Here is a 15,303-nt window from a genome sequence, read left to right as displayed (position 1 = left end):
GAGACCACATGGCAGCATATTTTATTAAAAGTAATGTGCAAACAGCATGGTGTTTCCATTTGTAAAAAGGTACAAGTAACAGTACAAAATTAGAATGCTTACTACTCATCTCAATAAAATGAAGTCTGACATAGAAATACATACGCTGTATTATTTACACCATTAATTTACAAAAGATATTATTTGCATAAAAAAAGCTATAAAATAATTAGAAATATAATATTTTATATTGTCTTCCCTGTATAAAAATGTAGAACATTTTGGTGATTTTGCTTTATTTGAATAAAAATGCATTTATTTTGCTCTGAATTCATAGCATCACGTGGTTTCTTTCTTCCCTTCTTCCTTTCCTTATACCCTTTTTAAATAAAATTCCACATTGAGGTAGTAGTATGTCGAAGGATGTCTTTGGTTACCAAAATCAAAGGCAGGTCCAAAAGGAGCTATGTATCCAAATCACAGGATTGAAAAGTAGAAGTCCTAAAGTTTTCAAAGGACTGTTTGTAAGTATAAATGCTATTTTCTCCTCTAGAAACTGTCCTTTCCTTTCCATCTTCACCTGCCTCTGCATCCAAGTCCACTGAGGCGTGAGGATTATTACAAGAAGGTTTTGGTTGGCAATTCGCTGGCTGCCTACAACTTGAGAGAGAGTCCAGCTGAGGCCTCCATAAAGGCTTTCCAAATGTTCCTGAAAGACAGTAAATAGGTAAGTACAGAAATGCTGATCTAACAGTTCCCTGTCTCACTAAGGGCTGCATGTCAGAACGCAATCCTTAATGCAAGCAGAAGATCACCAAGGTGAAATTTTACTTATTTTACCCCTTAAAAGAAAACATCCATGGGATCACAAGCATACGGCAAGGTTCTGCCACCTGAGACATTAAAAACATTTCCAAAGTAAACGTATAGCCACTCGTAACTTCATTACAGTTGTTTTCGTGACTATTCCATTCCCATTTTTCTTTGGGAAGGGTGGTGACGTAGAATGTGGGCACACCAACCAAACTGCAAACATATATATCACAAGGCACTTTTTAATGCAGAAGTCACAACAGTCTCCCTGTTTTGTTCTTCAGTGAATAAACGGCACACGAAATCTGCCATGCGTTCAGCAAACATAAAAAGATGTATTAAAAAAATATAACCTCAACATGTGTAGGATTATACAACATCCTCCCACTGTGCAACCCGAATGCTACAACCATCTTTTACTGGCTAGCATCTCCCATTAATAATAAAGGTCCCACCAGTCGAAATGTCCATTCACACCTGTTCATCATCTCTTTGCCCATAACTGGCTAGAACAGATGTAGCTCAAAGAAAAACTGGCATATCAGTTGAACCTTTATTAATAATTATATGGATTCACTAGCCAGAAAATAATTAGAGTGGCTGTCACTCTTTACCACTGGGAAGGTGTGAGTGTCAACACCCCTGCAGGAAAGGCCTTCTCTTTTTTCAATGAAGAAAGATATGGCTGTCACAAGTCACAGTGTCTGTAAATGAGTCTCAAAAGACTTGTTTTCAGAAGACAGTGTGCCACAGGATGATTTTGAAGAACTTTGGTTTTATTAATACCTTAACACTACAGTTGTTAATAAATTTTACACCCAAAAAGCCATAATTCTTGTTTTGCTTAGTTGCTAGAAGCAAAGATTTCAAGTAAAACTAATTTGAGAAGTTACTAAAAATGGATTTGGACAGAATTTGGACAAAGTCCATATTTGCATCAAGGATTTACAGAGCAGCTTGGCTCCTGACACAATATGAAAACATGTTCCTCACAGCACCAAAGCTACAAATGAATCCTGTCTTTAAAAAAACAAACCCAAAACTGTGAACTTTCTGGGTCATGAATCAATAGTGATGTTAATGCCAGCTGTAATTGTGATTTTAGAGGCAAAAGTGGGCTGAATTTGAAGATAATGAGGCTGAAGAAGAAAATCCACAACTGAAGACAAGAAATCTATCATGACTTCTTCCAAAGCCACCATCTCCAAGATCTAACCATAGGCTATTTGAGTGATGAGTGCTAATGACTATGAAGCATCCAGGGCAATGATGATATAAGTTGGGTGGCGCAGTACCTCAGAGAACTGACAATATAAAGTAGCTGTGCATAGAGTTTTAGGGGAGACGGAAACATGAACCCTTGAGGCTGCATTAACTCCTGGGTATACCCACATATAGTAGAACTACTTTCCCCAGGAGACATGGTAAAGCCCTATCTGCACAGTCCCACCACAGCAATAGTGGCAGGCAGCCAGGAGGCTGTGTGTAGTTCCAGGGCCTCTGCCAGATGTCATGGCATCTGCAACATTTCACAGTCCAATCATCTGGATTTCGAAGGGGGAAAACTTCAGAACTCATACCTCCCACCCCACCCCCTGAGAACAAAGAGCCCAGTGATGCACGTTCCCCCTGGCTCCCTTGCAGGGCCAGCAGACCCAGGCCTTGATCAACCATGCTGACACACCAGACAGGAGACAATCCAGGGTACCAGGGCTGCACTTGGTGCACAGACATCATGGGGATGAAAGCAGTATGTGGGTTTATATACATTATAAACCAACCAACCATACCAAGATCCAAATTTAGGGAATTTCAAAGGTAAAGTAATGCTCTTCTTCCCCTTACCTCTCCCTGCAATCTGCATTAAAATCGTAAGCCCTGAATTAAGGTTCAGAAGCTATTTTGTCATACACACCATATGAAAGACAACAAAGGAGGGGTAGAGAGGGCACCTTTCCACAGTGCCTGACTTTGAAGAGTAAACAGTTCTGGCTCATCATGTTATACAATATATCCTCACATACTGGAGTTCAAGTCTCCCAACCCACTCTGAGCCCTCCTGAGCCCTTGCACACCTTCTGCCTAGTGTGAAAGGTCCCAGGATGGACCTTCAGGCATACTAAATGTATTCTGGTATGCCTGAAGTTTGTTAAGGTGTATTTCGGTAAGTATCCTAACATTTATGGAAATCTGCCAGCTATATTAAGATAGAAGATAAGAATCACACCACTGATGAGATTTTTATGTAAACATGAGCTGTTAAGATCTGCTGATAATCTAAATACGCTCATTACGCAGTTTTACCATAATCACTTTTCTGTTCCTCTTCACTTCAAACATTTGGGATGTTGTATTTAACAGTTCCTATATGTCAGGTTTCCTGAGTGGAACAGGGCTCACAGTTACACCCAGAGGCGAACCACCCCACTTGACTACCATGTTTGACCTGAATACTTTGACTTGAGTCAGGTCTGCTTCTGATCTAGCCCCAAGCTGCTCTATTTACAACACAGGATAAGGCAAATCTCCCATCTATCTTCTGGGTAGGATCCAGAGAGGACCCTGATTTTTGGGGCACCCAATTATCCTCATGCACTGCAGCAGAGAGACAGTGAGTCTACATGTACAGCTCAGTTGCGTGAGCCTTAAAAAAGAAATACTGTGGTATCACAAATTACTCACGGAGGAAGAGAGCAAAGAAGAAAACAAAAAGACAAAAACACATGCAAAATGTTAAGGAGAACTCTCAAACTACCTTTCCTCAGCTACTTCCTGTCTTTCCTCTCCTCCTTTCTAAAGTATTTCTTTTCCACATGCTGTATTATCTTACTAAATTCACAAATACCCACAAAAAGCAGCTCAAGCAAAATTGTAAAAAATTAGTTTTTTCACAATGCTAGCTATATGAGCATCTAAACACTACTACAGACTTACCTACTGTAGGACTGGGAAAGAAAAAGCTGAATAATCAGTTGTGCTTAACGTTGGAAGTAGGAAACAAGACAGCAAGAATGACAGCAACTTGAATAAAAAACAATAGTTAAAACATACCCATGAAAGTGCTGTTACTGATAATAGATGAGGGTTCCAAACTTCTGTTGAAATCAAATGTGTCTGAGTTCAGACTTCTGCTTTTTAGTCCAGTTCCTTCATTTTGCGTATAAATGGAGTTAATCAATCTGCTACTTGCAGCCTGCATCCCAATAATGCCAACACACTGGTCAAAGGGATCTTCCAGGGGAGGTGAGTATTGATAGCATTCCTTTTTCTTTAAATATCCAGACTCATAAGGGTCCAGGCATGCTGCTCTTTGGTCAGGGCTGCAACCTGAAGAAAATTAAAAATTCTTTTTATATGGATTCATTATAGCACAAGTTTGAATCAGGACTAAAACACCCACCTGCTACCAACTTACTTGCACTGTATGCTTCAAAGGCCTCAGAGCCATACGTGTTTCCTTTTAAATACAAGGTCCCTGAAGTCCCCAGATAGTGGCATAGGAACGGATCTGCAACACCCTCCAAGTCTGTTTCACTGCCATTATCCAGGTGGCAAATGCCTTAAAAATAAAATTGACATATCAGTGTATAGTCTTTCCTTAAGCTTCAGCTTACAGGTTCTTAAAGTTTTGTTCTTTTGAGAACCCTAGCTGTTTAACTAAATTTCATAGTGTATTAGAGCTTGTTTAAGTTTAACCTAATCTTTTGGTAAGAATTCTAGTTCTAGCAAGTGTTAAGATGTGCTTTATTACACAGTTTCTGGACAACAGAACAAATGCAATCACAGGGATCAGAAGCAGGGACTGACTTCCTCCAAAGCAGTGGAAGCCAGGCTCATGCTCTGCCACACTGCCACCCGTCAGAGCACAGAGTTCTAATAAGAATGTCTCAGGTAGAAGAATCTGAGGGAGTTACTCGCTGCTCGAACAGCTGTATTGACTTTAAGATCAATGGCTCCTGAAGGCTGTGGACATTGGACACAAAGAGGCTACTCCTCTCACTATACTGCAAAACTATCTCATCACTGCTCCATTCCCTCCTGCCCCAACTCCTGAGTGTATCTTGACCCCAACCCCTTTCTAGCAAGGTGCCTTTTCATCCCTAATCCAAGTATGTTCTGGATTCTCAGGTGCTTGGCATGCAAGTATTAGGTACTACAGCTTTTAACTTGCAATCACCCTAAATTCTTTATTGACTTTGACCCTAATAACTTCTCTAACAGGAAAGTTTAATTAAACTGATATTACCACCCATGCCTACACTTCATTAAAAGTATCCTTTTCAAGCTACAAAAGAAGAAGACTTGCTGTTGTAATTCCTTTTGTACACTCTTGTTTTGGAAACAAGATTTAGATTTACTGTCAAGACTAGAGAATAACCTAATGACTTAAGCAAAGACATAACATCATTTGGATGACCAGAATCTACTTACTGTTATGTCACTGAAGCAATCCCAAGCAATAAATTTCATATCCTCACTTAAGTTTCAGTGTTTCTTTAGTGTTATTTCTACTAGTTAGAAAGACAATAGCCAACCTGCAGCTACTCAAGCAACATGGAAAATCTTAGCATTTTACACCTACCATTACTGTCCCTCTGCTGCAAGAAATACCCTCCCACAGAAGATGTGAGGAACTGATGATGACTGCCATTTTCAGATGAACCATATCCATCTTGCCTTTCAGCCAGTGTTCCCTGGGATGACAGGTAACTTGGAATGTCAGCAGGCAAATTTGTTTCATCTATGGAGAAGCAAAACACACACAAAACCCATCAGCACACTTACACAGAAGTACTTTTAGACTTGTCAGCAAAGTGTTGAAGGTAACAAGTAATTCACTCTTCAGACTGAGTCAAAGTACACAAATATTCCTACAATAAAGTCATTGCAAAGCAACCACAATATTTTTTTTCTCCTTTCCAAGGGAAGCCTTCAGTTTACACACCTGTATTTGTGATGCTGCAATCTTCATTTCTCCGTCTGGTGTGGTAGATGATGACCACCCACACCAAGGAAGTGCCCACCACACAGCAAACCACAGCTATGATCACAATGCCCACTGTGGCCCATCCATCATCATCAAGTGAGGGGGCAATGTTTTGAGGAGAATCACAGGTGGGAGTAGGAATTACATTAAGACGGATGTTGCCTCGTTCTGTTCCAAGCGTATTAGACATTTCGCAAGTATATTTCCCAGCATCTTCTACATCTGTATCCACAATAATTAGCAACTGATTGCCCGCAGCAAAGAAATGTCTTTCTGTTACCACAAGAGGGCTGTCATCCTTAGTCCAGTTCAGTCGGGGTGGAGGGCTACCACCAGCGATACACTGCAAAACTGCAGTTTCACCTTTTGTTACAGTTCGATCCAGCAAAGGCCGCAAAAATGATGGTGTTTCTGAAAAGAAAGCATAAGCCTCATATTCTAAATGACCTTGCAAGAATGTGAACACATCCTTTTCCTTCACATCTCAAGAGGAAAAGCTAAACTAAATGCATCAGTAACGCCTAATGAAGTTTACTCTCATTCTCAAAAAAAAAAAAAGAACACTCAAGGAATCTGATCTTAGAGCCTACAGTTTAGTTGTCAATTGATCAGACCGAAATACTTGATTACCTTGGAAGGTAAAAAAGCCAAATCATACATCCTCAAGATTGCAGAGAATGACATGAAAGATTTGTAACAAAACATAAGGAAATTAACAAATTAATCTCTCATCTCTAGCAGCCCCACATATCGAACATTGTGCACACTCTGAGAAATACAATTAGCTTCCATTATTTTGCATCACAATAGTGTGTGCTGAAGTACATATTTCTCATCTACATGTCAATACAAATTACAGTATTTTTATTTCTAAACTGTACTTCCATAAAACTGCTATTTTTAATCAACTGCTGTTTTTAAAAGGAGATTATGCCAGTAAGGATTGCTAATGTCTTACCTAGCACTGTTAATGTTGCATTAGCTGAAATGCTTCCAGCAGTGTTTTGAGCTGTACAGCTATAAACACCTGTGTCCTCAATCTTGACATCAACAATAAAGAATACATCATCTTCAGGCATAACATGCATGCGCCTCTTGCGCGCCGCAGGAAAATCTGTTCCACCATCTTTCTGCCAAGCAATCTGTGGGACAGGGTGCCCAACTGCAGCACATTCCAAACGTGCCATTGCCCCAGCACGAATGGTTAAGTCCATGGGGATCTTTGTAAATGAAGGCAGCACTACAGAGAAGTTATTGATACCAAATTGAATACATCAAACATACTTTTCCTTTTTTGCAAGCATTTTCTTAACACCCTTCTTGAGCCTAAAAATCCCAGAGAAGCATGCAACCTCAATTTATCAGTAGCCATCAAAGAGAAAGGGAGGGAGCTGTATGAGACTGCCTAGATCAAAATTGCATTTCTGCTAACAGCTTCCTAGTACATGACCTTTCCATCGTACCTTGCAACAGAGTACAGACTTAACTCCTGTGAAGAAAAGATTAATAGATTTTCCATCTTGTTACATAGAATTTGTCAGATTTACTACGAGTTGGGTCTCTTTATTTGCTTTTTCCTATGCTACAGTTAAGCACAAAGGGGCCAGAATTAAAACTGAATTATCATCTTAGAAGTAGATATATTTAAAAAAATTACCTCATCTTATTAAGGGATCTTCTAAAAGATGCAGATTATGAGGACAGGAAAAACTATGTTTGCATATCTTGATCAAAATCCTTCTACTTTAAGTCCGCAAGCAAAAAGTAACATACTTACTATTTACTGTAAGTTTGGCTTTGACAGAGTAGGATGAACCAAAATGATTTGAAATAACGCACTGGTATTTCCCTTCATTACTAAATTCAACATTGCGCAGTCGAAGGATGGTAGTGTATTCCATCACTTCACCACCCTGTGCCCGGAGGTGTGCATAATTCTCCATTTCAGCATCTTGTAGTAATTCGTTGTCCTTCTTCCATGCAAAAGTCATTGGGGAATCACTGCTGCTGGCTGCTGAACATACAAAACTCAAATTGGAGCCTTTGATTGCCGACTGGGTTTCTGGCTGGACAGTGATCTGTGGTTTAGGAAAGTCATCTGCACAGAAGGGAGAAAATGAAAAGGAACACAAAGAGGAAAAAAATATATATGTGAGGCCTGAGGACTCTTAAGTAAGCATTTGTAAGCCTTGTTTTATAAGCTTGAGAGAAGAATCAGGTAAATATTTATAAAACTGATACATAATGCTTTCTTTTCAAATTTTGTTAGCCTTAGGGCATTTATACATGCCGTATTTATGAATTTATTTGTGCCAAGTAATTTCTTATTGAACAGAAAGCACATTTAAAAGCAGACTGCGTGTACAGTTTTGTTCAACAGCAGCACCGAAGAGGAAAGCACTACCCCCTGACATCCCTAAGAACTATTATGAATGTCAGTCATGAAGTCTACCCTTCATCTTTACAACACCTCAGGCTGCTGTTAGTTTTTCTTTATTGAAAGCATAGCTCTTCTGCCATCACAAACTGCAAGTTAAAGTCAAGGGTTTTCCCCAAACCCACAAAAAACAATCATGTACAAAAGTCACTGTTCTAGTGATTTGTGGCTGTTTGGTCCACCTTACAAACACAGCAGTGCTGAATATCCCAGGGCAGCATAAAAGAATTTCAACAAATTTGTTTTTGGAGGTCCCTTTGCTGTTGAAGGGTTACCTTCAAAGTGCCATTTTGTGAGTTTACAGAGTTAGTTGCCTTATGAATTATTTGTCAATTGTGTGTACATTATATGTACAAAAGGAGGGGGCAATTAATGGTCTCACAAAAAGCCATAGCATATTCTCCATTTTCAAGATGTCTCCAACCTCCTGACAGACATAAACCCAGACTTCAGAGACTGCAGGAAAAGCCCCAAGCTCCAAATACTGCTTAACACAGACCATGCCTGCACTGCAGAGAGTCAGGTGTTACCTAGCCCCTTTACCTCCTTACATCTCACTTGTTTGGGAACATACCAGGGTCAAAGCATTATTTCCTCTGCTTTGTGTATTACAAAAGAAAATGAGATGTATAGACAGCCTGAACTCAAGCTGCCTGCAGAACACTTGCAAGTCTGGAGCTGTGCTCCAGCAAGCAGGCAACATGTCCCCTGATCTGGGACACCAAGCATGGGCCTTATAGATCTTCCGAGTCATTTAGTTTCCATGCTTCTCAACTTAAGCATTTACGATGTCTTACTCTGCTATCCCTGCACAAAGTCAGTGAAATTATCAACTCAGTTTGCAAATGGCATAGTTTGTCATGGGGGACTTAAATTACCCTTGTGAAAGGACAGACGATACTTCATTCTGTTTTAGCTGTACTATCAATGGAATAAGAAAATATTTTAAAATCTTAATTATTTGGCAGAAAGAGGGAACGAAAAGGTCACTTAAATAAGCCCATACTACAGAATACAGAAAAACACTCTAGGATAAGACTGGCAATGTTTTTTGCATTAAGAGATTCTACTTTCTTCTGCATGATAATTACTTTATGTATTAAATGTACATCCCTTTTTGCTAATATATCTTAAAGGGTTTGAAATTAATTCATTAAAACTGGTATTCAGCAGCTAAAAGAAAGATCACAATCCCCCATGGTTTAACAAATAAGAGATATATATTTAAATCCCCTAATTTTATTTCTTGCCAGAAATAGTTTCTCATAAATAAGGATTTATACTTCATATATACTCCATTAGCTATCCAGTAATCTGTAATTTCCTGCACCATGTCAACATTTCCTTTCCAGCAGTAGTTAGATTATACACAATCTATTCACTATCTAACATTAATATTAATATATTAAAAATTTCATTGCTAATAGGAAGAGAGAAAACAATATTTTTGTACGCTATTTTCTATTCTGTGCCTGCTTTACCACTGCAAAAGGGTACAAGTAGCAACAGTAACAATTAAGCAGTCATATCTACTATGAGAGGAAAGTTAGTAAGACAAATATGGTTACCGTTTTGTCTCTAAATAATATAAAGTTTGAATTTTCTTTAGTAACAAGATAAAAATGTATACAACAAAAATACATGAAATCCAGTTAGTTTTTTATTTCTTGATATTTTCAAAGTTCCCACTTAATGTATCAAGAATACTCACACATTTTTACCCCGAATGCTTAGCTTCACTTTGAAATAGAGAATGTAAAATAGGCGATAGTGAATGTTACTAAATAGACAGAGAAATTTTGCTATCACCTCAAATTTTCAAGTCTTAAAGTAAAAATACTTCACTAGCATTTACTATCTGGCATACTGAAATACAAAATGTCAGTACTATGGTAATCAGATGTTTTAAAATACAGCTTACATACAGGCAATAACTCACATGGTCCAACTATTTTCTTAAAGTAGACAACAAGCACACATAAAAAAGGTCAGAGCAGAGGCTATTACAGCTATTTTACCTTCAGATATTCTCAGCTCTGGAATAACTTTGAGGCAGATGAAGTATGAAAATGATTTACAAATAATCAAAAACAAAAATTGCACCTCAAGTTTGCCAAAATATGTCTCACTTGAAAATGACAGTTATCTAAACAATATCCATCTTTTAAATTTAGGGGCATATACACTTAGTACCACAAACTATTGCACTTTCTTTTACATGCTACGCTCTACACTGTGTAAGCAAGCCGTACATGAAATATAAGTCAGAAAACTGTCAGTCCCCATCTCGCACAAAGCCACAAGCTTTGAGCATCTACATCACAGTTTGGGAACAGAGAAGATGATGTTAACAAATATTAAATCCTTTCCATTTTATTAGAGAAACCAAAATGTATCAAAGAAACCAGAATAAAAATCAATGCATTCAGCAGTATTTGTTCTATGGAATGAATGAATATAAAACTATACTCACCACAGACAAACCCATCTAGGCTGACTGTAAAAATACTTCTCCCTTTTAGCAACTGAGGATGGGCACAACTGGCATTTACAAAGCTCTGAAAGTTGTTCTCTGACATCCACTGTGGTAGCCATTTTAACTGGCAGTCACACAAGAGACTCGATGTGTTCAAGTGCCTAAGACAAAGCAATTATATTCATTCACAAAAGACCAGATGACCTTCTGAAGTCTGTTCCAACCTGAGCTGTTCTATGATTCCATGAAATACACAAGGCTCATCAGTTTCTCTATGGCACCCAACATACAGTAATACCGTAAGATGAATCAGGGAGCTAACTTCTAAGGTGATGTTTCATAGGAGTCTGGAGAACACAAATTAAAAGTTCCAGACAAGCTTCAGTCAAGTTTCTACTCATAATGAGAGCAACATCTTTTAGTTATTCTTTAGTTTTTTGTCAGATTATTTACAGAGCAATTCAGAACAAAAGATCTGACTAGAGAAGGCTGATATGAAAGAGAGGAGATGTAAGATATATGCAAGAGGAAGAAATAGCTGTGCTCAAAACACACGGAATAGTGACAGTGTTTTTCTGTGCTGATCAACTGAAAAAGAGGGTCAAAGAACAAAAAAACCCCAAAACTCACTAGGACAATACATTCTTCCCAGTACCACTTCATGACTTCTCTGAATATCTGCCCCTTTGCTGCTACAGGACAGAAGGACCCGATTACAAGCACTGACAACCAGGTCTTTGCAGAAGAATTACAGCACTGCATTTCACTGGTCCACTAATCTTTAGCTCAGCAACAGCACTGCCGATCTTATAGCACATTACATCAAAGTCGCCCTTATCTATTACCTATTTGGGATCAGCCAATTTAAAATAAGGACTCCAAATGTAGCAGAAAATGAACACCTCCTAGCCTACACCCTCTCACTTAAATACAGTCATCACATAAAACATAAAAAAAACAAATGTTGACATACCCTTCCTACATGACTTCAAAGAGATTACACTGGGAGTTTATCAGTGTATCAGGGAACATCTCACAAGGCTTTTATTTATATATTTATATGGGTATGTAAATTTTATAGAGATGATGTCTTTAGATATAAACTTACAATTCTTTGAGTTTCTTCATTTGTGAAAATGCATTTCCTTGAACTGACATAATTGCATTGTTACTTAGATCTCTAGGGGAAAAAAAGAAAAAGGAAAAGAAAATTAGAGGAAGAAAGAGTAATTTATTACACTGGATGTATTTAAGACTCAAGGAATAGTTTGCTACCTTAGTGATATACAAAGGATGCCCTGTCTCAAAAACTAGAGATAGGATTAAGGAGGTTTATAGAATACTTAATACATATCACTTTCTGCACTGATTCCAAAATTCATATTCAGCGTTAACTCCAAAATAAAGAATCTTCTCACAATCACAGTAGGAACCAGGGTTAAGTGTATGTCATGCAAAGTCATAAGTAAAGCTTCTTACGCCTACTTTTATTTCAATTAGCATCAAAAATAAATTTTTCCAATGTTGGGTTAAATGTGCATTTCTACTACTTACAGGTGTTCAAGCGCATCCAAACCAGAAAATGCTTTCTTTGTAATGGATCTAATCCTGTTTCCTTGGAGTACCCTGAAAAATGTAAGTACATGATGCAAAAAAGATGCAATAAAATGGAAGCATTTTCTGAGCTGAACAAGTACATTTTTAGTATTTATTTCTAAACTGTGAATAATAGTCACCATTCAACCTTCCTTCCCCGATGCAGCAAAACGTCTCACCTCTGAAAGACACTAATTTATTCCTCTTGACTAAATGTCTAGATTTAGAAGCTATTTAGTGTGTACAGTTCAATAATATGGGTTATTCTAATCATATACACATAAGCACCTTTTTATTTCATTGATGTGCATCTGAATATTTCAATGCAATGAAATTGATGGAATTCCACTGGATGCTGCATTACTTTATTAAAGACTATCCCTGTCACTATGCTTTTGTTATATAATGCACTTATTTCTTCCCATTATGGGAAACCCTAATTCTTTGAGTAATGTTTCCATAAATAGTAGTAATATTTAAAATATTTCAGATCAGTTTGACTTGAAAATTCTAGAATTTATTTTATAGAAAAGGAAGACTTTATAGAGAACAAAATGGTACAGAGGAAAAAAAACAAACCCAAACATCTCAGCTATGGAAAATTTAACATCATTAAGTGTTGGGCTTGTCCCTTGAAACACATATAACAAGCTAATTTTTTAAAGGAATGTTGAGATACAAATATTGTAGCAATACTCACAGCTTCCTAAGTTTATCTAGGCCAGAGAAAGCACCATTCATATCTTCAATAGTCCATGATATTTCATTGTTTTTCAGATCCCTGTTTAAGGCAGCAGAGGAAAAAACAAAGAAAAGAAATATCAAACCCCAAGAGCTATTTGAAAGAACAAAGCTCGTATTTCTTCAAGAGCATGTATTACTTTAAAAAGAAAGTAAATTTAAAATAGCTTTCTGGTAGGTTATATTTTGTTTGCTCAGAATGCTGTTTTGTTTGTTTTTTTTTAAGAGACACTTTACCTGATCAGCCAGCATCTTAAGAATCATTAGAATACAAACCCACATTCCTCTACAAGGGTATTCAAAACCAGGAATATCTTAAGAGAATGAGCATCTTTGGATGGGAAGGGATGAACTGCTGCCCCTTTAAAACACAATACACTCATGCCTTTTTAAGTTCATAATAACAGAGAATACACTAAGCTAATCACTTTTGCAACCTTCACCATCCAGAACACTAGCTTAATTATCTGTGAAGTATAAGGAGATTAAAAATTTGTGAAGAGAATGGTGTGTCAGCAAAGAATCAACAGGGTAGGGCTAGAGGCAAAAAAAACATCTAGGAGGAAAAGTCTGACACTTAATTCCTAGACACCTCCCAAGTCAGACTTCCTCTCTTTATGATCTGTATCTCTCTGTGTACTTAAAAACCACAGCATACACCCCTCTGAACTGCATCTTTGCTACATGCCCAACGTGTGAATACGTGAGCAAATCCCTGAAAGCAATGCGCTAGTGCCATTTTCAAAGCCTAGAGGGAAAGGCAACCATTTAATTTATCTGGCTAACAGATGGGTCTATGGTATCCAACTGGAAGATTTTAATGGAGCAGAATATATTTAGATTAGTTTACTTCTTTCTTCCCCTTCAAGAAATGCTATTTAAAAAAACACTCAAATGCTTAAAGCATTGCCCAGTCATGACAACCTCTAGCATCCACAATAATACAGGGCTTTGAGCTTTGTCTTCTTACTTCTATGAGAAAAGATGTTGATTCAAGTAAGACACAATGATGATCCAGATCCCTAAAGCTGTGGGTAGCAGCGCTGCTTGCTGCCTTCGAATGGAGACATGTCTTTCCCATAACAATGCTACTGAAACTTTTTATCATCATTGCCACCACCACTGTGAACAGTCTTAATGAAAGGAAGTCCTCCCTCTCCCCACTATTCTGAAGAAAAAAACCCTACCATAAGAAAAACACATGAACTGGGAAAGTTAACAAAAGCTCCCGGTGTATTTCATAAGGACAGAAGGGGGAGAGAAGAAAATTAATCTATAAACACCAAGGGTTTTCCTTAAGGTTTCTGACCTTAAAAATTGAGTTTGTCAACTTACAAAGTCTGTAGACTGGAAAGTCCCCTGAAGGCACAATCAGCAATGTAATTTACTTTGTTGTTTCCAATGTACAGTCCAACCAGCACACTTAAACCAATGAAGCTTGAATCATCTAACCTTGATAACTGATTGAACGTCAAATCTCTGCAAATTCAAAGGGAAAAGAAAAAAAAAAAACCACAAAAAACATTTTAATGTTTATGCTGCAGTGCTTATTACTCAGTTCAACCCAGGTGAATTTTCAGCAGGGGATAAAGTTTGTTTCCCTTATAAGTATCACAAAACCTACTACACCATTTTTGACCACACAGCTTGTGTATCATTTCCAACAATTCACAAATTACTGCTGAATGAATTTCCCCGATTTGAAAATGACTGTGTTACAGCTTTAGTACAACTGCTACAGTGAAATGAAGTAGTCACGGTTCGCTTCAACTCCTTTTAACAAAATATAACTGTCTCACATACAAAAAAGTTGTTGTCACCTTGGAAACTGTTACGAAAAATTCACAGATCACTGGTAGAAAGCTCATGCTTTGGCATGTACCTGGCTTTCAAAACTGGAATAGAATAAAAGCTACTCACAGCTCACTGAGTTTCTGGCAAAATTCCCAGGCATCAGGACTGATCCTGTTGATGGCATTTTGGCCGAGATGGAGTTGCTGCAGCATCAGCAAGCCATAAAGCCAGCCTTTGGTTATCTCTGTTAGGTTATTATGGTCCAGCTGCCTACAAACACATATAAATACATGCAAAGCGGTAAAAGAAAATGTTCAGAAACTCCGTGGCATGTGTGCTTTGTGACAGGCCCACATACGACTTCATGATACTGGCTAGGTAGCTGCAGCTTCTATTTATATTTAGAGTTGTATGCAGTTCAGCGCTGTCCTACACATTCACCAATGACTGCTTTCTGCTTTTCAAAGCACACTAGAACAA

The 15,303-nt window shown here is 37.9% G+C and overlaps 1 protein-coding gene across 2 annotated transcripts in view; it reads right to left on the bottom strand.

Moving 5' to 3' along the window:
• Positions 1-384: 384 nt before the first annotated feature.
• Positions 385-15,303, bottom strand: part of LRIG3 (leucine rich repeats and immunoglobulin like domains 3) — a 39,600-nt gene continuing 24,681 nt past the window's right edge. Inside the window, exons 7-19 of one of the 2 annotated variants that reach the window (XM_062609084.1) lie at positions 14,950-15,093; positions 14,365-14,508; positions 12,989-13,069; positions 12,247-12,318; positions 11,801-11,872; positions 10,690-10,853; positions 7,557-7,877; positions 6,738-7,019; positions 5,738-6,190; positions 5,375-5,533; positions 4,208-4,351; positions 3,844-4,119; positions 385-688 (exon numbers count right to left, since the gene is read on the bottom strand). In XM_062609084.1, the coding sequence (XP_062465068.1) occupies positions 444-688; positions 3,844-4,119; positions 4,208-4,351; positions 5,375-5,533; positions 5,738-6,190; positions 6,738-7,019; positions 7,557-7,877; positions 10,690-10,853; positions 11,801-11,872; positions 12,247-12,318; positions 12,989-13,069; positions 14,365-14,508; positions 14,950-15,093 (2,557 nt within the window). In that variant the 3' untranslated portion in view covers positions 385-443. Of the gene's footprint in view, positions 689-713; positions 1,813-3,843; positions 4,120-4,207; positions 4,352-5,374; positions 5,534-5,737; positions 6,191-6,737; positions 7,020-7,556; positions 7,878-10,689; positions 10,854-11,800; positions 11,873-12,246; positions 12,319-12,988; positions 13,070-14,364; positions 14,509-14,949; positions 15,094-15,303 lie in introns of those variants that run through there. The other variant, XM_062609085.1, reaches the window with a different exon arrangement.

This window comes from Pezoporus occidentalis, unplaced genomic scaffold (assembly GCF_034315485.1).
Source record: "Pezoporus occidentalis ecotype Australia unplaced genomic scaffold, CSIRO_AGI_Poc_V1 ctg134, whole genome shotgun sequence".
Lineage (NCBI taxonomy): Eukaryota > Metazoa > Chordata > Aves > Psittaciformes > Psittacidae > Pezoporus > Pezoporus occidentalis.
The sequence above is the reverse complement of the archived record's forward strand: the minus strand, read 5'-3'. Positions and strand labels throughout refer to the sequence as shown.